The sequence below is a fragment of the Cercospora kikuchii genome (genome assembly GCF_019650295.1).
Source record: "Cercospora kikuchii DNA, contig_00007, whole genome shotgun sequence".
In the NCBI taxonomy this organism is placed as follows: Eukaryota; Fungi; Ascomycota; class Dothideomycetes; order Mycosphaerellales; family Mycosphaerellaceae; genus Cercospora; species Cercospora kikuchii.
Genome location: NW_025408588.1, coordinates 836,913 through 854,974, shown reverse-complemented (window position 1 = coordinate 854,974; position 18,062 = coordinate 836,913). Strand labels below are relative to the sequence as shown.

Below are 18,062 nucleotides of genomic sequence, written 5' to 3'. Positions count from 1 at the left end.
GGCGTCCGCAGTGGGACTGTCCGGCGTGGCCATGTTTGCGACTGAGAAGATGCCGAAGCAGTGTCAAAACACATGCCTTGTGAATTGGTTGTTGGAGGAGGCGGGAGGATGAGGTCTCACTCACGTTAATATCTCACGCGCTGATCGCGCTGGGCTCGGCAGGCGGAGGAGGGCGGAAGGAATGACGCTCTTGATCGTGTGCTTAGCCAATCCACATTTCCTGCGCGGTATCTTGGTGTTCTGTTCGTTCAAGCCAGCTCCGGGAGTTGTCGACACACGCCGAAAGTCTTTAAATGAGCGTGAAGAGTGTGTCGGCAGTAGAAAACACAAGATGAAGTCCGAGTGTCCTCGCCAAAAGGAGACGCGCCACAAGCTTTGCATCGCGATCGGCAGCAGGGGTCGGCTCCCGAAGACCCACTGCCCGACGACCTCATGCGGCTGTCGTCTCGACAGACGCCGACAGAACAGCATGTTTCTGCATGGAGTACGACGACAGTTCTGAATATAAGCCAGGCTAATCGACAACGATTTTCACAACGCATGTGAGAATCTCGAAAAAACAGCTCTCCGAATATCGCCAGACCACGGACATATTATCGAACTGCCGAGTACCAAGAGTCATCGTTTGAGATAAGCCGATATCATCATTGCAAGACATCGCAATAAGACATTGAACAAAGCGAGCGATACAAGCAATCAGACACCATCGTCAGTCAACAGAACAGTATAAGAAAAACGCTACCTATCAATCTCGCAGCCTCATCACCATCACCATGGCCTCCTCAACCCCCATCGAACCCACAGGCCGATCAGCCTTCTTCTACGGTACTTTGATGGCCCCATCCGTTCTCCATCGCGTGTGCCACGGCATCGCAGATTCTTCGAATCCCCTCTACGCAACTCATAACCTCAAGACCTATCCTGCAATTCTACACAACCACCGACGCCACCGCGTCAAACAAGCCGACTACCCAGGCGTCGTTCCCTGCTCCAACTCCTCTGTTCGCGGAACATTCGTTACAGGCCTCACCGACGCCGACATCTTCCGCTTGGACATCTTCGAAGGTGACGAATATGAGAGAAGACCAGTCAAGGTGAAGGTCTTGAAGGAAGAAGGCGATGCCGAGACTGGGGAGGGCAATGTTGAGGTGAGATCCTGCTCTATATTAAAACATGACCGATGACGGCACTGACCCACCAATTCGACGTTCTAGGGCGAAGAATTCCCCGCCCAAACCTACATCTGGACATCCTCACGCGATGACCTCGAAGACCGCGAATGGGATTTCGCCGAATTCCGTCGCGAAAAGGAGAGATACTGGGTCGGAGCTGAAGGAGCAGGAGAATATGCAGGTAGGCCTTCCATTATTGGTCAGTCTTAAAGACCACGGTATTCCGGCCATTGCGAAGGAATAGAAAGCTAATTCGTGCCTGATGTGCACGCACAGAAGTCGACGAAGCCGTTGCTGCAGCCCAGAATATGACCGATGGGACAAGAGGACGTGCCGCAAACGGTGGACATATCACTAACGCATTAGTCGAGGAGCAGAAGAAGAAAGCTTCCGTTTAGGTGGCTCTGACAGAGGGGTTCAGCGCGGCGTTGGATACATGTGCGGGGGACATGGCGATAGAGATAGATGGAAAGCTACAAGAGGCAGTTTCTGTTCTGTACTGATGCCACGAAGACCAAATTATGTCGCTGCACCAGAGCAGCGTATGTTCCGTGCGTCTTAACACGGTCCATTCACGCGCTGCTTGACTTTCAACATTCGTCACCTGGAAACATGAGCTACTTCATTGCCCGACCTGACTCTGCCGCGCATCAGGCTGTGAGTCAGGTATTTCGACCCCATTGTTGCCCGTGCCGTCAGGAAAGCCTTCGAAAGCTTCTTCGTCGGGAGCCGAATTGCCCAGTGGATCCGGCTCACCCTCGTCGCCGATGTCAACCACAATGGTCCGCTGTGGGAAATGCTCTGATTCATCTGTCCCGCTCTCATCGTCAGTTTCAGCGCCTTCGACGCCGTCTTGTCCAACTTGCACTTCTTCGCTAGTCTTGTCTTGAGCAGCTATCTGAGCTCTGGAGACCATGTCATTGCTTACACCAGCTGAAATTGTGCTGGCAAGGCCTGGCGATCGTGTCCGCGAATTTCGATTGTCCTGTTCTAGGCTTGATAAAGGACTGAGATGGGCATTGTGCACAGGCGCCGGGCGCTTTGGCGGCGTAGCTGACCTCGAACCATGAGAGTCACCCGCATTTGGATCAGCAGTGTCTAGCATCTCGTGATCGTCCTCTTGATCATGCTTCTCGTCGGGCTCGGTGGCAGGCGAAGATCGCGATTGTGGGTTAAGACCCTTGTGAGACTTTGTCAACGGCCGCGGAGCGTCGACTTCTAACTCGTCGTCATTTTCGTCGGCACCACCTTCGTGAGGGACTCCCTTCCGTGGGCTCTTTCGTGGCGAAGGTACCACTTTGCTAGAACTGGGTGATACACCTCTTGATGCAGATGGAGATTGCTGTTGAACGGGGGTCACCTGACGGACGAGCTTCTCGGCCGAAGCGCTATCGCGTGCTGGTTGACTCGAAGGGGGCGGAGCCGAAGCATCAGCTCTAGTGAGCGTTGCGTGTGCAGATGGTAGCGCGCCGCTGGGTGTCTTGCCGACCTGCGGAGTTTGCCCGTTCTTCCTTGCAGATGCTCGAGCAAGTTTGTCCTTCTTGTATTGTGCATCCTGTTCGTCGCCGTACTCGACCAGGGTATCACGGATCTCGTCTCTTAAAGCAGTCGTGTTGAACTCTTTGAAGTCATTCTCATCGATTTGCCTGCCCAGGATCTTTTTGACGAAGCGATCAGGATCTCGGGCGAACTCTTTCATGTATCCGATTAGGTATACGCCGCAGTCATAGAAGTTGTCCTGCTGGGGAATGCCCTTGGCGTTCACGCCTTGCAGGTCGTCCATCGCAACAGCCATTTGTCGTTTCTCTCGTGCTTCTTCAATGACATACTTCTTGATCACGCGGAGCTCGTTGGGACGAGCAAGTCCGAAAGAGTCCAGTGATATAATCATGGGCTGATCTGGGCTGAATTTTCTCACTGGCACAACCCGCTTCTTTTTGCCCTTCTTGCCTTTGATCGTGGGCTGACTGCTGGCAGTCTCTTCGGCTGCGAGCTCTGTTCCGTCCGCGGTCCCATGCTTCTGCGCGTGGTGGTCATCCGTTCTGCCCTCCGCACTGTCACTCAGGCTCATTTGCTCCAATTTGGGATGTGGCTCTTCTGTCTTTGCAGGAAGAACTTCGCCATCGGAGCACAGATCAATTGCATCCTCCGCTGACGGTTCGTCATCTGTGTCTATCATTTTTCGTCGCAGTGCAGGAAGATTATAGATTATTGCGACGAACCAGTGAAGATCGAGGTTGATAGGCACAACAATATAAGGCTTTGAGAGCAAATCTGCATTCTTCGTCCACTTCTTTACAGCATCGTAGTTGAAGTCTTTCTTGCCATTCTTTGTCGTCAGAGAAGAGAAGAAGAATGTGTTGAAGAAGTGTACGCGCTCTTTGTGGATAGGAGACATAGTTTCTTCGATGTGTCGTAGAGCATAGTTCACGATATTGTCGTTGAGGAATTCGCCAGCATCCAGATGTCGGAGGTCGTCCACATCGACTGTAACGCGGCGAGTGCCCACCTGGGGGTATACGACGGATTTCGACCACTTGGGCATTTCATGCTGCTCGGTCCATCTGATCAGTTCTGGCGAAGCCTCGCGATGTTGTGGTGGTGGCTTTGACTGGCGAGTCGATCTTCGTGTCGGCTCGTTGGCGAATTGCTGTGAGCCTGCTCCCACGAGACGAGAGAGCGGCTGACCGGCGCCATTCTGTTGTATCTCTTGTGCTTGAAGGACCTCGGATAGAGTTTCGCGCTTCATTTTACTCACAAGTTTCTCGCGTCGCGATGGCTGCTTGACTGCACTGGATGGCTGCTCAGTGTCGTACATAATAACGTCGTCGTCAGCTTGTGCTTGCGTTGGTCGCGCTTCAGCTTGATCCCTCAACTTCAAAAACCCCTTGATCTCTTTGTTGCCAAGATTTGTGAACATAGAATCAAGTCGATCAGCACCAACATCCACGAATTCCACATCAAACTCGTCACGAAATTTCTCGTAGGTAGAATTCTTTCCTTCGAGTGTGAGGAAGTGCAGCAGAATGTGTCCCGAGCTCATCCAGTCCGATGAGCCTTTCAGTATGACTTTCGTGCTGCTTGGGCTGGATAAAAATCCGTGCGCAGCAGCAAATTTGCAAATTTGAACGGGTTCTTTCCGCCATGGAGAGAGGACTAAGGTGCCGGACTCATCTGCCAGGAGGAACTTTTCGTTGGCATGGTCCCAAACCAATGCATAACCCGTAGCTTGCATCGCAAAGCCTCTGCAAATTAAAGTCGTTATCTGTGTGCGGCCAACATCGCCATCATCTTCGCCCAGCGTCCAGATATCAGCATTTACCTTCTTGGGAACGGCTGGTTTCTGGTCTGCTGCTCGTGTAAAGTTCGTTGGTTTGAGACTGGAGTTGTAGGTCCGTGCTTTCGGAGAATCGTATGCGGAGCCAACGGGTTCTGAACGAGGCGCCGAAGCGACCTTCTTGGGAGAGGCGCTTCGAGACTTCAGTGATCCTACTGTCGTCTCACCACCAAGAACATCGGGACTATGTTCGCGGGGCTGAGACTGGCTCGGAAATACTGGTTGCCGGGGTTGCGGTTGACTGTGCATTCGGACGATCTCCACGGGACTGTCATCGTCGTCGATTTGCACCTTATCTCGTACGAAATTTCCTCGCATGTTTGCTGATTGGTGTTCGCGTGCGGCTTTTGATCTTGGCGTTCCTCGCTGAGAATGCTGATCCATATAGACAACTTGAGGTTGCGGAATTGACCGTCTTGGAGCTGCAGTCACAGCAGGACGAGCCTTGACACTGGAAGGCTTAAGATGTTTTACACTCTCGAAGAAATTCTTGACATCGTTTTGATCGGAGGCACTCCCTTGCTCGATCGTTCGTCGCTTTCGTTTCTGAGCCTCGCCTGCTTCGTCGACCCCATTCATGAGCTTGATGTCTGGCATGTATCTCGCGTCATCTCGTCTCCCTCCAGACGCCAATGTGTTAGGATTCTCAGCGGCTGATTGGAGGGTGTCTGCATCAACATCGAGAGGGCTTTGCGCAGTGCCGTTGGAAGCAATATGATGGCCAGCGCGGGGCGAGCTATGTGGAGCCTGGTGCGGCGGTACAGGAAGACCACCCTTCACACTGGTGTATGAATACTTTTGTTTGGGCGTCCAGTTTTTGGCCTCCCTGTCAGCTTCGTACAGCTCGTTATTACCAAAAGCATCCCCGCCGCCTTTTCGTCGTTGTCTAGACCGTTCAGACACTCCAGTCGCAGACCCGTGACTAACGGACCTGCGATTGCTTGGCCTGGCAGGGAGCGCCTCTGCCTGTGTGAGATCGTCATCCGCGGTCAATTCGCCCCAACTCGAATAATCAAGTCTGCTCTTTTTGGTAGGCGGTCGTTCATATTCGAGGTCGTCGTCCACATCCAGAGGCGTTGCAACATTGCTCCCTTTGCTTGTGCTGATTTGAAGCTGCTGTGGCTGAGAAACTCTCCTGTTTGCAAATGGCTTGAAAATCGGCTTCGTCAGATGCTGCTGCGCCGTAGACAGTGGTCCTTTGTTTCCACTCTGCACCGATGGCTGGTCAAGGGTATTCCTAGGCTTCACGCCCTTTGAAGGGCGGTACGGCCCACCCATCTTCTCGTGCTGGGCTCGAGCTGGGGGCTGCGGATTCCAGTCGTTCCCAGGATCGTATTTTGGCACGAATATCTGAGTAGCGTCCTTGGGGGTCTGTTGGTAATTACGGGCCAAGGATTGTGCGCTGCTGTTGTTTCGACTGCTCTTTCTGCTTCTGCCCGGACTGTCTTCCTCTTCACTTCGGCGGCGCTTGCCCGACTGCGGCGGTGATGGTGTCGCTACCTCCTCCAGAAGCGGCGGCATTCGGACGAAACGGTTCGGCGATGTTCGTTCATTAGGACTCTGTACTTCAAAGTAAGCCCATTGCGCATTTCTTTGTGCGTGGTGTCGCTTGTTCCAGGCGATGCCTCGCTGGAAGCCGCTGAAAGCCATGTCCATGTCCGTGTGCTGGTGAACGGTGAATAAGGGCAAGGAAAGGTCATACCGCAGCAAAGGTTGAGGACGAGGCCTCACTCTCGTGTCTTTGAAGCAGCCCCTGCACTCTATTGTGCACTGTATTCTTCAACCCGGTCAACGTCTCTGCGGCTCTTGACAACATTGATTGTCCGCCTTCTTGTGCCGCTACGGCTCTTTCCGTCTATTGTGCCCGAATTGCGCGCGTCTATCTCGGTATTGTTGGGATGAGACGAGCATGTTCTGAGCTCGGCCGACTCGAGTGCGTCGTATCGTCGTGGTGTGGTGGCGGGGATGTGTAACGGTCGAGCATTTCATTCAAGATTGTCTTTTAGTCCTACGCGTGTGCAACGTGAAGCGGGTCCCGCTGACTTCATTCAAGGGTCCCGTCATCAGCACTTCACCTGCACTTTCTGTGTCCTTGCCTGCAACGCCAACTACATATTGCCAGAAAATGCATAAAACAAAGTCTTCGCGATATTCTTTAGATATTTTACACTAGCTTCTTGCTGAACAGTGCAGCAGCAGTTTCAAGTTTGGGCTATCCCTACACGACATCATGTCAAGCTCCGGTGCCTATCAAACTCAATTGAGGAAGCTCTGAGCAAAATACATGTACATTTGATACAGATGCTGCACACTCGAGCAAACCAGCGCCTGAATAGATCGAACAGATACGGTGCATCGCCTTGCCCATGGACATTCACCGGGGAACCGTCCATTTCGCAGCGTGCGATACCTTCGAGAACGCATACTTCCCGGAACCAAATTTCCAGGAGCCATGAGCGCGGATGATCATCCTCCCGGGCAGCATCCTACTGCTCATGAGGAATGCCACGCGGATTGTTGACTAAGTCGATTTTGTGTCGATGGACTCGCCTCTCGTTACGACATCCCGATTGCCCACAGCATCAGTCCATTCAACCTGCGGAGCTGCCAGTAACAGTGACTACTTGGTCTGGTGCATAGCGATAGGGCCTAGCACTTCCAATTAGACCCCGATGTCCAGATAAAGCCGCGGCTCTTGCTCAGAGATTTCGGGCTACACATCTGCTGGGTTTGTCACGATATCCGGTTCTGCACGCCCCACGATGATCATGTGCTCGCTGCCACCAGCAGCGTCTGTCAACACACCGGCCTTTCGCAGAATATCTGCTGTTTGGTCCACCGTGCTGGCACTGACTCCCCGGACGTCTTCTGGGAAGCGCACTGTCTTCATCCATTCTTGAGCGTCCTCTCTCGAGTATTCCATAGTTGTCGTGATATGATTTACTGCCTCCTCTTTATTCTCGCGGTAATATTGCATGCCGTCATTGATTCTCTGCATCATATCCTCCACCTCCGCCTCAAGATTCTCGTGTGTCCGCGCCACAATCATCCAGCTCGGCCAGGGTGTATAAATCTCTCCAATGCGTTTCAGCTCGCCATTGTCCCAGTAGTGCTTTGTAGTGAAGTGCTCCCACATGAAGAAATCGCTGCTCTTGTCTTGACTAACAGACTTGCGTAGGGCAGCAAAGTCTCCAATGGGAACCACCCCAAACGGCTCCTTTGTGTTCTGCAGCCAGCCTCGCTGATCAGCGAGCACGAAAGACATGACATAGCTGCCACTGCCGATTCTGCTTACGCCGACCTTCTTGCCCATCAGATCGTCCACGCTGTTTATCTCGCTCCTCTTCGCTCCAGTCGAGATCGCCCAGCACAATGGTGATTCCACGTATGTCCCTACGAATCCGTAGCCAGCATGTTGCCCCGCAGCTTTTGATTTGCCTAGATCTGCCACAAAGCCTTCTGTGAGGCCAATGGCTACATCAATGCTTCCATTATCTCCTCTTGGGGCTTTAAGCGATGCTGCCAGAGCACCCGTTCCAGTGGGAAACGGTAGCAAATCGGCGTTGAGGTAATATTTGTGCGCGGCGAAAGCCAATGGTGTAGAGAAATGTTCGGGCACGTACCCCTAAGCATAAAGAGTCAGTGAAGCAGGCAACCCCAAGCGGGTTGATTGAATGCATACGATTCGGAGCTTCGAGAATGCAGTCGAGCTCGATGAGAAGCTACGGAGGCCACGGGAGGCTCTGGAGAAGGTGGCTCGGGCGAGCATACTGAAGCATGTGGGATGCTGTGGGGCGAGAAACATTCGTTGTTCGCAGCGGGCAAGAAGTGGGAGCTGTCTCAGATAGCAGATGTCATGGCGTCGTCCAGCATCTCGAATTGGCTTAGCAGATAACCTTAAATTGAACTCTAACTAACTTAGTCTTCCACGTGTGCATCTCCAAGCGCTTCTCTTCTCATCTTGGAGGATCGACTGTTTCCATCGTTATCTCCTTGATCCAAGCCACAAGATGATCTCTTGAGAAGTCCCCATCCACGTCGACGAGAATTCACTGATACAAGTACTTTCATGTTGGACATGAGCGTGCTCTGCTTGAGTTCTTTGCGGTCGGCGGCACCGTCTCCTCTTCCACTCGTGGAAACATGTGGCTTGGAGGCGTCCCCAGAACTGGAACAGGGCTGATTGCCAATCCTCTATAAGCATAGTGCCGCCTGCATAGACAACGGTCGAACTTTGAGAACTCGTGTACCCAAAGCCACCAATTTCGCATCACGCGAAGAATTCTGGCTCCTGGCTTCTGGCTTCCAGACTGTTCCGAGGAAAGATGCATCAAGCGCCCTAGAACAGTCTAAGGGCCGCGCCTTGTGGGCAGTTCTCCTGCGATCATTTCCTCTGCTGTCGTGTCACTCCTTCATAGCATTTGTCGACAGAATGGGAAATGTATGCAGTTTCGATTCGCCGGACCTGGTGAAGGCAGTCCTTGTTGCCGGGGCGGGAGCAGCAGTTCCTGTCATTCCAACATTCGCCATTGCTGCGGCAAATGCAGCTTTCCTTTCAGTTACAGGCAGCTTCACTTATGATAGTGGTAGTGCGTATTCTCTCGCGACATTTACAAGCTTGAGCTGATCTCTAGCAGGCTTCCAGCCTTCCGGCAGCCCATGTTTGATTCCAACAGCGATAAGTACTGTTGTCGATGGAACAGCGCAGGCGACAACTCTCGCCGTCACTCCTTACATCAGTGGACCATCTGGACGGACAAACTGTGCACTCTTAACACCAACAGCTGTCGATGATATTCCTGGCTCATCGACATACACTGTTCTATCCTGCCCAAGTGTTGTTTTAAGTGCGCTTCCCACAGGCCAGCACGTCCTGGGATTCGATTTCGATGCTGGGGATCCCGAGTTCGCCATAAATACCTTCATGATTGGCCTGCCTCCGCAGACCACCACTCTGGACCCGGAGCCAGGCACGACTGTGACTAAGTCCGAGACTGTCGCTACAGTGACGACCACAACGACTTTGGAACCTGTAAGTCCCTGTGCCCATTGTGAAAGATGCTTCCACACTTTTCTCCTCGAAGCACAATCTCAAGCGACTGGCGAAGACTTGAACTGACTTGACTTGCAAGGTGGCCGCAACCACAACCACAATAACAGTGCCGACCGCAACGACAACATTGACTAGCACCGAAAAGGTACAATCGATCAAAACCAGCACCCAGACGGTCTACACCAAGACGATCACGGCCACGACCGTGATCGTGGGCCGCCCTTACGGCACTTCGACTTCGACCAAATACACTGGCACCGCCACGAAGAAAACGACTAGCACTGTCACTAGCATCACATCCGTCTGCAAGAACTCGTACAACAAAAGAGGAGTCGTTGCTGCCCGGGACGGCGGTAATCCGGATTTCACATATCCTCCCGAACCGACGACTTCCACTGTCACTCCTCCACCCAATCCCAATTTGACAAGATACGAGACTAAATATGTTACCGCCACCGAGACCAGCACTGAAACTCCTCCTGCAGGCGGGACAAGCACCCTTACCAAGTACATTGAAGTGACGGAGACAACGACGGCCAAGACTACCGAGCTTTCGACAACGACTTCGACTTTGAAAATTGGTAAGACGGTGACAACAACGAGCACGAGCCGCAAGAAGGGCGCGTGCACTACCCTCTATCTCAAGAAAACCGTTTACGTCACTGTAACGAAGACTGCGAAGGCTACGGTCACTCGCAAGAATTGCAAGCCCAATGGATATTGAACTGGAGGGTAGGGGAGTACTTGGTAATGCAGTCTAGCTGCTGCTTACAGATTATGTACACTGAATCGATATACAAAGTCGTATTAATTCATGTCCTTGCTTTTACTTGCATGGTTTCCATCTCGGCTTCAAGTAGGTTCCTACAAGGCGAAAGCTGCGGCACCTGCAACGAGGGCGCCAGCCATGGCGAAACCTGAGTTGAGGCCAGAGGCGTCGCTGCCAGGCGTCTGTGTGGCCGGGGACATCAATTCTGTTGTTGAGGCCATGCTCTCGGTCGCGGAGGGTTCGGTGCTGGCAGGCATCGAAGCGCTGCTGGTCTCGGACATGGTTGGCTCTGCGCTTGAGCTGTTGTCATCGCCGCTCTCACTACCGCCTACTGGTGCATCGGCAGCCTGAACAACTCCGCCGGTAGGACCATCTCCAGAGGGCTGGCCAGAACGGGTGCCTTCGGCACCTGCTACGTAGTTCTCGATAGTGTTGTCACCGCTGAAGTAGATGTTAATGTCTGGTCTATAGTTATGTCTGCCGCCATTGATATTGAAACTAACCTTGGGTTGATGGCAAACGCCATGCCAGCCTGGCAATGAGAGCCCACTGAGCAGTAGTAAACTGCAGGATCGGTAGAGTTCACTTGGAAAACAAAAACGCCGTCACTGGCAGTGTGAACGCCAGAGTCGACATTTGCCTCGCTGTTGTACTGGCAAGGGCTGTCCCACGATCCGGAGATAGCATTGTGTGGAATGTTTGGGTCAAAAGACACTCGAATGCTGTCGCCCTCGGCCACGTCTGAAATCGAGGTAGGCTCGAATGCCAATGATCCTTCAACAACACGAACTTCGTGTACAGTCTGCGCAGCAGCAGAGCCAGCAAGGGCCAATGCAGATGCCAGGGTAATCTTGGACAACATTTCGAGTAAAAATCGGGTTTATGATAGGTGAGGTGGGTAAGAGGATTTGACTAAGCTGCGCGAGTTTGAGCAAGTTCCAATGGGCTACTTATACCTGTCTTCAGAGCCGCCGCCCCAGAAAGGTCTCGGCCGTCAGCTCCTCCTCTTTTCACTGCCTTCCACATTCCACTCTAATCGTCATGGCGCCACGGATGTGGACGAAGCTCATCTTACTGGCCCAAGACGCTACCAAGCCCCTGCCGCCACGCCATCGTTGTCCGGATATCGAACTGCCCGGGGAAGTTATGAGATTGGCCAATGCTGGCGAGAGCTCGACCCCGCTACTGTGAGGCTATATATAAGGTTACTTCTTAGCCACTGGGCAGGCGTCGATGTTTGGCCTGTATCCTGGGAAGCCGCTGCTGTGTACGTTCGCACTGCCCGTTTCAGCTTTGCCGCGGCAATCCAATGCGGTACCCAAGGCTTGGAGCATTCGTCGCTTCTGGGTGAGCCGTGAGCTGTAAGCGGTGTTGACTGATCTTGAGACTGCGTGAGTGAGCGCGAGTGGTGCTGGTTTCAGGCCGTTGTGCTAGGATCGGAGGTCTGGCCAGATTCTGGAGTGAGTTTGACACAGCGAGTCAGCGACGAGTCTTGGCGGCGTACGACAGCTCACAAAAAATGCCGACCACCACTTCAAGTCTTACTGTACTTGTTTCATCGAATCTTCCACTTCGTACGGCCGGAGACGCACAATGTCCATCAATGTGAGATGGTGTCAAGTTGGCTCCGTCGCTCTTTCCCAACAGTGGTCTCTGGTCCATCGCATGAACTTAGAGGACTGGGCGCCCAGGAGGCAACATGGGCGCAACTGCGCCAGTCCTAAGTACGATATTTGCCCGGTTCCAAGCCTCACATCTCGTATCCAATTGTCGACATCGGGGAGAATCCCGAGATCACAGCCACCACGAATGTACAGGTCTATGGAAGAAAGAGCTTCCGTCCGATGAGCGGTACTTTGCGATTGACAAGCTAGGCTACGGCATCACTCCATCAGTAAGATCATGTCGGGGCGTGATTTAGGACTTGATCACTGAGAGATATCTTCCGGACTGTGCACTGAGAGAGTCTGCTCAATGAATCTAAGAACCCTACTGTAAGTCCATAACAGAGAGCTCACTTATCCGCATCAGGCAAGAAGGTAGCGTGGCAGCAGCTGATCCCACGCGATCCAGCTCGTCCTGATAGTGTAGCAAGCAGGGCGCTTTGACATTAGTTGGTGTTGCAGTGCAAGTAAGGACCATCTATGTGAGCCCATACAGCCATACGTCTCCAAACTCCAGCGTCGCGGTTCTAATTGGAGTTGACCTTCGCGATCGATACTTGGAGACTTGTTTGTCTGGTCGTTCTCACTCGGTAGTCATCACGCACTTCGAAGCTAAGGTCTCATATGCATTGAAGCTGATCCGACTAGATCGTCTTTCCGATGGCCATATTGTAAAAGAAACGGACATGATTGCGACCCAAGCCTCAGAGATTTGACGTTTGACAAGCAGTTACTTCGCCAGCTCCCTGGTTGGACAAGGGCCAGTATGTTATCTCCAAGACCATGCGACGCATCTCCGTAGTGGAAGCAAAGCCGTGATTCAGAGAAAACTATGCTCGATGCCACAACGGCGCCCGTACATTCAGAAAATGGGTTGAGCATCCCTTAGTGATCCGTGTTCAGGCATGGACTCGTCGCGATCAGGGATCAGAGATACACCGCTCCATTGACCATACTTTGATTGCTCCTGTATTAACGCACTCCTCTGGAAGAGAAACACAGCCAATGGTGAAAGAGGGACTAGAGTCCCAACAATGACAAATAGCGATGCAGACGGATCAAACGGCTGCAGGCTATGCAGGCTTGGCTATATGCTTGTCGGCATACGGCACCGGCAGTATTAATGCATTCGTGCATGGTCCTTCTTCCTGCAGCCAGCGGAGCTGAACAATCAGATGGAGAAGAGTTGTCCCTCGTATCAGCGCCGGACCGAGTTTCAGAACGATGAGCTTCGCAGCCATCGACTACGAGAGAGATCAATCGACTTTCATTCGATGAAAAGATCACCATCATGTGTGTACCAGATGCGGAGATGAGGGGACGGCAATCAAGAAGGGATGTCCACAGAGACCACGTGAGAGCGGCGTTTGGGCCATGCTTCGTTTGAATTGGAAATCTCATTGACTGGGCTCAAGAGTATCAGCACGCTATAGAGTGTAGAACCTGTCACCGAAGTCGCCGAGACCTGGCACGATGTAGCTAAATTGCGATGATTAGCAAGGAGCTCAATGGAAACGGGTCTATTGCCATACTTCTTCTCATTCAATCCTTGATCAACAAAGGCAGTGACAACCCTGAGCTTCGGGTACTTGTCCGCAAAATTCTTGGCACCTTCCGGGCTGGCGATGAGGTTGAGGAAGAGGATTCTCTCCTCAGGTACTCCTTTGCTCAGCAAGACATCGACAGCCATCAGCGCACTACCTCCGGTGGCCAGCATTGGATCAAGAAGGAGAACCCATCGATCCTTGATGTCCTCTGGCAGCTTGTCATAGAACAAGCGGGGCTTAGAAGTCTCCTCGTCACGCTGAATGAGGATCTTTCCAATGCGGACTGATCTACAGCATTCGCGAAGCGCTTGCTCCATGGCTTCACCTGCACGCATGATCGAAACACCACAGATCTTTCCCTCGAATTTGACGCCATCATACGTGCGGTCTTGCACTGGAGTCGTGACAGCGTGGGGCAGGACTGGCAAATGATTGAGAGCTTCTTCGACCAATAGTCGACTAATCCTGTTCGAGTGGAAGATGAAGTCTGCACGCCCTGTGTTGACGTCTCGGAGCATCCTGACTCACTTTCAGCACAATATCCGTTCCATCAAACGTGGGGGTCTCGGCCATACGTGAGAAGTGCAATAAGTTGCGGCGTCTGAGGCAAAATATGCAGACTGTTGATCTTCGGCACCGTCGACACCGTCGCCGTTGGCTTCTGCTCTGCAGCTCTGTACGTTGGGCCAAGCTGTTGGCTTGGGCCTCTGATTATTGGAGACCCAGTACCGGAGGAAGCCATTGTCAAGATTCGATCGAGTTCTTCAGTGCGGTCGAAGGTAGGCGTCTGTGTCGAACGGGCAAGTAAGCTGAGTGTTGAGTATCAGGACGGAGCTGGAACGACTCCCTCTCGCAGGCGAGGCTACATACTGAAGGAATATCAAAGTCGCGGCGAAGAAGAAGTCTAGAGCTGTCGCGTGCTGCCCTATCAAACTTCACGGCCATCTCCTCCCGCGCCTGCCCCATGCCGCTCGGGTGAAGTGAGGCTCGGCAGGGTCCAGGTTGATCCGAAAGTTGATCCGAGTTGTTGTTGTGACATGACATGCATGTGCCTCCAGTCCGCCGACCGCGCTGCCACTGACGTTCCTGTTCCCTTCACTTCGATTGTCACACTCCTCCGCCAAACTCACATGCGCGATACTTGAATGTGAGCACCCACGCGACCACGATGCCGAAGTGAGACTGCACATGCAGTCCGCACAAAGGGCGCTGCACCACTTGTCGCATGCCAACTTCCAAGCCGGAAATCATCTGGACCAAGAAGTGGAAATCGTCTGGACCATGGTACCAACAACATAGCCAACTTCATCACGACAAGCCTCATCTACCTGACTAGATCTTTGGACATATCAAGATCATGGCAACAGCCTCGACGATAACCCACGCGCGCCGGCGCAAACAAACCACTTACGGCAAGGCATCTCGAAATGCGAACGCGTGGAACGTCAGTGGTTTCGACGACGATGCAGACGAACTGGCTTCCGTCGCGAATGTTGTATCTCACCCAAAGGTCGTCATTCAACGCATCCAGTCGCCAGTCAAGTCTCCTCCGACCGAACGCCCGCGAGCTACAGTGAAGGAGACCTACCGTGTTGAGAAGCAGGAGCGTGATAGAGGTCGTTTGCCAGCGCTAGCAAAAACGCGCAAGAACAAGCAGGATGATTGGGATGTGCCATCTTCGGACGAGGAGGTGGGCAACAGCTTCACGCGTCATGCTCCGCCCAAGAGAACAGCAAGGCCTCGTATCGTGAATGTTGTGGAAGAGCGGGAAGCCCCATTAGCCCCATGGGAAAAGCAGACCGTCAGTGCGGACATGTCGAAGAATACCGTTCTCGGCCAAAAGGCGAAGCTTGCACAGACTCGTCCTCAGGCTGCCTCTCACAGTCCACCACAAGAAGATGAGGTCGAGCTTCAGAACGATACGCCCCAGAGTTCCGCGCTGCCGTCACCGCAGAAACTTGTCAGTCCTGGTGGCGGAAGTGCAATTGAGAGGTTGAAGGCGAGACGCGCGAATCAGAAGCGCACGGATCAAAGCAGCACCGATTCGAATCCGAAGCCGCCAAAACGCATCAAGTCCCAAGACGCCCCGGAACCAGAAGATCAAGACATGCAAGATATCCTAAAGTGCGAGGTGCCGGCGCGTGTCAAGCTCAACCCTATGAAGGACGATGGGGACATCTATGCGTTCCCTCAGTCAAGCGCAGACGATGTTGTTCTGTCCAAGGGGAAAACAGGTTCACGGAAGCAGATTCAACAATCGAATCGACGCGGAAAACTCACATCGCTGGCACGTGCATCACCGCGTGCGATGACTTCCGCGCCTGCGCGGCTGACTGAAATGCTTCTGAACGATACGGACACCACTGCAGATAGTAGTCGGTCGCCTACCGATTCGCTGAGTCGGCCGTCAACGCCTCAAAAACTCGCTGGATCAGATCCATTGGCCAAGAAACCCACAAAGACCCCAAAGCAAGATCAGATGTGGAAGGATCTGCTGTCTGATGAGGCCCCCTCAAGTTCTCCAAGCGTGCTTCCCATGCAACAACTCACACTGCAGAGCACGCGACGTACGGCTCCTTCAAGGCCGGCTGCTCCTCGATTGTTGGCAAAATCTAGTTCTGACATTGGTCCCCCTCGTCAACGCACGAGACTTGTTGACCAACTGAGAGCATCCGCACCAGATTCAGAGATGGAAGATTCCAGTAGTGACGAGGATGAGTCGGATGATGATGATATGGATACGAGCAGCGACGGACACGGAGACGACGACATCGCAAACAGCCAGTCACAAAGTCAAAGCCAGACGACTGTGGCGTTCGACAGTGGACCTAAGATCACCTACTCCCGCATGCGATCATACCTTCCGGAGGATAGCTTCGAGGACGGATTGATGTTGAGTTTACCCGAACGATCGACGCCAGTAGTTTCAAGAAAAAGCCAGAAATCCAATTCGGCTTCACAGCAGTCTACGTTCGACTTCCCAGATAGCGATGACGATGACGATGGTGGAAGGCTTCGCACTGTACATGAACTACGAGCGGCTGGCGGCAACCAGCGATTTATGGACGAGACTTCTGGCTTGTTGGATGACATCGCAGTTCATGACAACTCTGCGCGGGGTCGTCGACGAAGCGCACTGATTGAGCTTACCAAAAAGCTCATGGGCAGCAAGGCATTTGTGGAGAAGTTCTTTAGACAAGGCTTCGAGCAGAAGCTATTGGCGGAGTTCAATGGCCCATCAGATGACATTGCCAACTTCGTGCTTGCTGTTGCTTCTGCTGCGCTGCTTCGAGATGATTCTCCGGACCATGTTGCGCAGTCGTGCAAGGAGAATAACGCCGTGGTATGGCTGACGAAACTGCTGGAGAACGATTCCGATGCGAAGAAACTCGTGAAGGATCGAAAGTACAACATGTCGAAATCAGCACAGACGCTTTTTGTTGATTTTGTTGACAAGCTTAGCCTACACGATACCTTCTGGGACGAGCTGAAGCCTGTCCTGATCACGCCTCGCATTGTTGCACTGAAGGCGTTGGATAGCTTGGTCGGCAAGTTGCGACGCTCTGGTGACCGCTCGGAACTCGCAGGGCGTCATGAACTATCGGCGATTCTGTTCTCGCAGCATGAGTTGACGGCAGTCCGCCGTGACGAAGCTCCACTGGGTGTCAGTCTTTCGGTATCCGCTCTGGAGCGCCTTGCGTCATTGGGTGCGCCTGTTGCATGGCCCACGGAAGTCTTGCAGCGTCTTGGCGAGCTGCTTGTCATGCCAGTCTTGGGCAGCGAAAGCCTCAAACACCTGCGATTCCTGGCTCTGCGGTTGTGTCTCAGCCTCACACATGATAATATCAGGGGCTGTAAGCAATTGGCAAAATTCCCACTTGTCCGCTGCCTGTTCAGTGCCATCGGCAATGGCTTTCGGAACCTCGAATCGCAAGTGCAAGCTATCGATCTGGATCTGCTCGTCCTCGAAATGGGCGTCATGGTCAACATGACCGAGCACGCCGAAGCTGCTCGACAAAGTGCCGCAGCATCAGACACTCAGCCACTCCTCATCGAATTGGTGCATGCATTTACCATTGGGCACAAAAGGCTGTCCGAGGCAGAGACGGAAGAAGAGACCGCAGCGAACGTAGCATACGGATACCTGGCTGTCGTTCTTGCCATACTCTGCCGCAACCGTGACGCCAAGTCCATCATCGCCGACAATCTGCCACGCAAGAACCTCGATAACCTCATCGAAGCTGTTGACGAGTTCATTGAGCATCACCGTAGAGTCGACAAATTGACTTTTGGCGGCGAAGAAAGTGGCGATGTCTGGAGTGCTTTCACTGAAAAGTTGAAGGGCGTGCTGGACCGTCTCAAAGCCGCGGCGCAATAGTACTGAGCCTTGCACATTCTATCCCGCCATCTGGCTCCGCAAGAGGCCCGCGATAGACTGTGGCCCTTGCGTTTTTCTCTTGTATTGCGATTGTACAAATTTTCTTCTTAAAGAGATTGCATGAACTCAAGATACCCCCCAA

The 18,062-nt window shown here is 52.9% G+C and overlaps 7 protein-coding genes across 8 annotated transcripts; 3 read left to right on the top strand and 4 right to left on the bottom strand.

Moving 5' to 3' along the window:
* Nucleotides 1-773: 773 nt before the first annotated feature.
* Nucleotides 774-1,570, top strand: CKM354_001044200 (uncharacterized protein; the record flags this gene model as incomplete). The annotated part of the gene is made up of 3 exons (XM_044805901.1): nucleotides 774-1,148; nucleotides 1,215-1,353; nucleotides 1,449-1,570. 3 exons carry the CDS (start codon nucleotides 774-776, stop codon nucleotides 1,568-1,570), a joined length of 636 nt encoding a protein of 211 aa, XP_044661836.1.
* Nucleotides 1,571-1,794: 224 nt separating this feature from the next.
* Nucleotides 1,795-6,325, bottom strand: CKM354_001044100 (SUMO protease ULP2; the record flags this gene model as incomplete). The annotated part of the gene is made up of 2 exons (XM_044805900.1): nucleotides 1,795-6,069; nucleotides 6,212-6,325. 2 exons carry the CDS (start codon nucleotides 6,323-6,325, stop codon nucleotides 1,795-1,797), a joined length of 4,389 nt encoding a protein of 1,462 aa, XP_044661835.1.
* An 897-nt stretch (nucleotides 6,326-7,222) lies between these two features.
* Nucleotides 7,223-8,314, bottom strand: CKM354_001044000 (uncharacterized protein; the record flags this gene model as incomplete). The annotated part of the gene is made up of 2 exons (XM_044805899.1): nucleotides 7,223-8,134; nucleotides 8,192-8,314. The coding sequence occupies 2 exons, from the start codon at nucleotides 8,312-8,314 to the stop codon at nucleotides 7,223-7,225; spliced, it is 1,035 nt and encodes a 344-aa protein (XP_044661834.1).
* A 627-nt stretch (nucleotides 8,315-8,941) lies between these two features.
* CKM354_001043900 (uncharacterized protein) lies at nucleotides 8,942-10,286 on the top strand (the record flags this gene model as incomplete). 2 transcript variants are annotated; one of them, XM_044805898.1, is made up of 3 exons in its annotated part: nucleotides 8,942-9,095; nucleotides 9,147-9,541; nucleotides 9,642-10,286. In XM_044805898.1, the coding sequence occupies 3 exons, from the start codon at nucleotides 8,942-8,944 to the stop codon at nucleotides 10,284-10,286; spliced, it is 1,194 nt and encodes a 397-aa protein (XP_044661833.1). The 2 variants fall into 2 exon arrangements, with proteins under 2 accessions (XP_044661833.1, XP_044661832.1); XM_044805897.1 differs by having other exon boundaries at nucleotides 8,942-9,098.
* Nucleotides 10,287-10,426: 140 nt separating this feature from the next.
* CKM354_001043800 (uncharacterized protein) lies at nucleotides 10,427-11,193 on the bottom strand (the record flags this gene model as incomplete). Its single annotated transcript, XM_044805896.1, has 2 exons — nucleotides 10,427-10,772; nucleotides 10,835-11,193. 2 exons carry the CDS (start codon nucleotides 11,191-11,193, stop codon nucleotides 10,427-10,429), a joined length of 705 nt encoding a protein of 234 aa, XP_044661831.1.
* A 2,229-nt stretch (nucleotides 11,194-13,422) lies between these two features.
* CKM354_001043700 (uracil phosphoribosyltransferase) lies at nucleotides 13,423-14,284 on the bottom strand (the record flags this gene model as incomplete). The annotated part of the gene is made up of 3 exons (XM_044805895.1): nucleotides 13,423-13,474; nucleotides 13,528-14,061; nucleotides 14,118-14,284. The coding sequence occupies 3 exons, from the start codon at nucleotides 14,282-14,284 to the stop codon at nucleotides 13,423-13,425; spliced, it is 753 nt and encodes a 250-aa protein (XP_044661830.1).
* A 615-nt stretch (nucleotides 14,285-14,899) lies between these two features.
* Nucleotides 14,900-17,920, top strand: CKM354_001043600 (uncharacterized protein; the record flags this gene model as incomplete). Its single annotated transcript, XM_044805894.1, has 1 exon — nucleotides 14,900-17,920. The coding sequence occupies one exon, from the start codon at nucleotides 14,900-14,902 to the stop codon at nucleotides 17,918-17,920; it is 3,021 nt and encodes a 1,006-aa protein (XP_044661829.1).
* Between the last annotated feature and the right edge of the window lie 142 nt (nucleotides 17,921-18,062).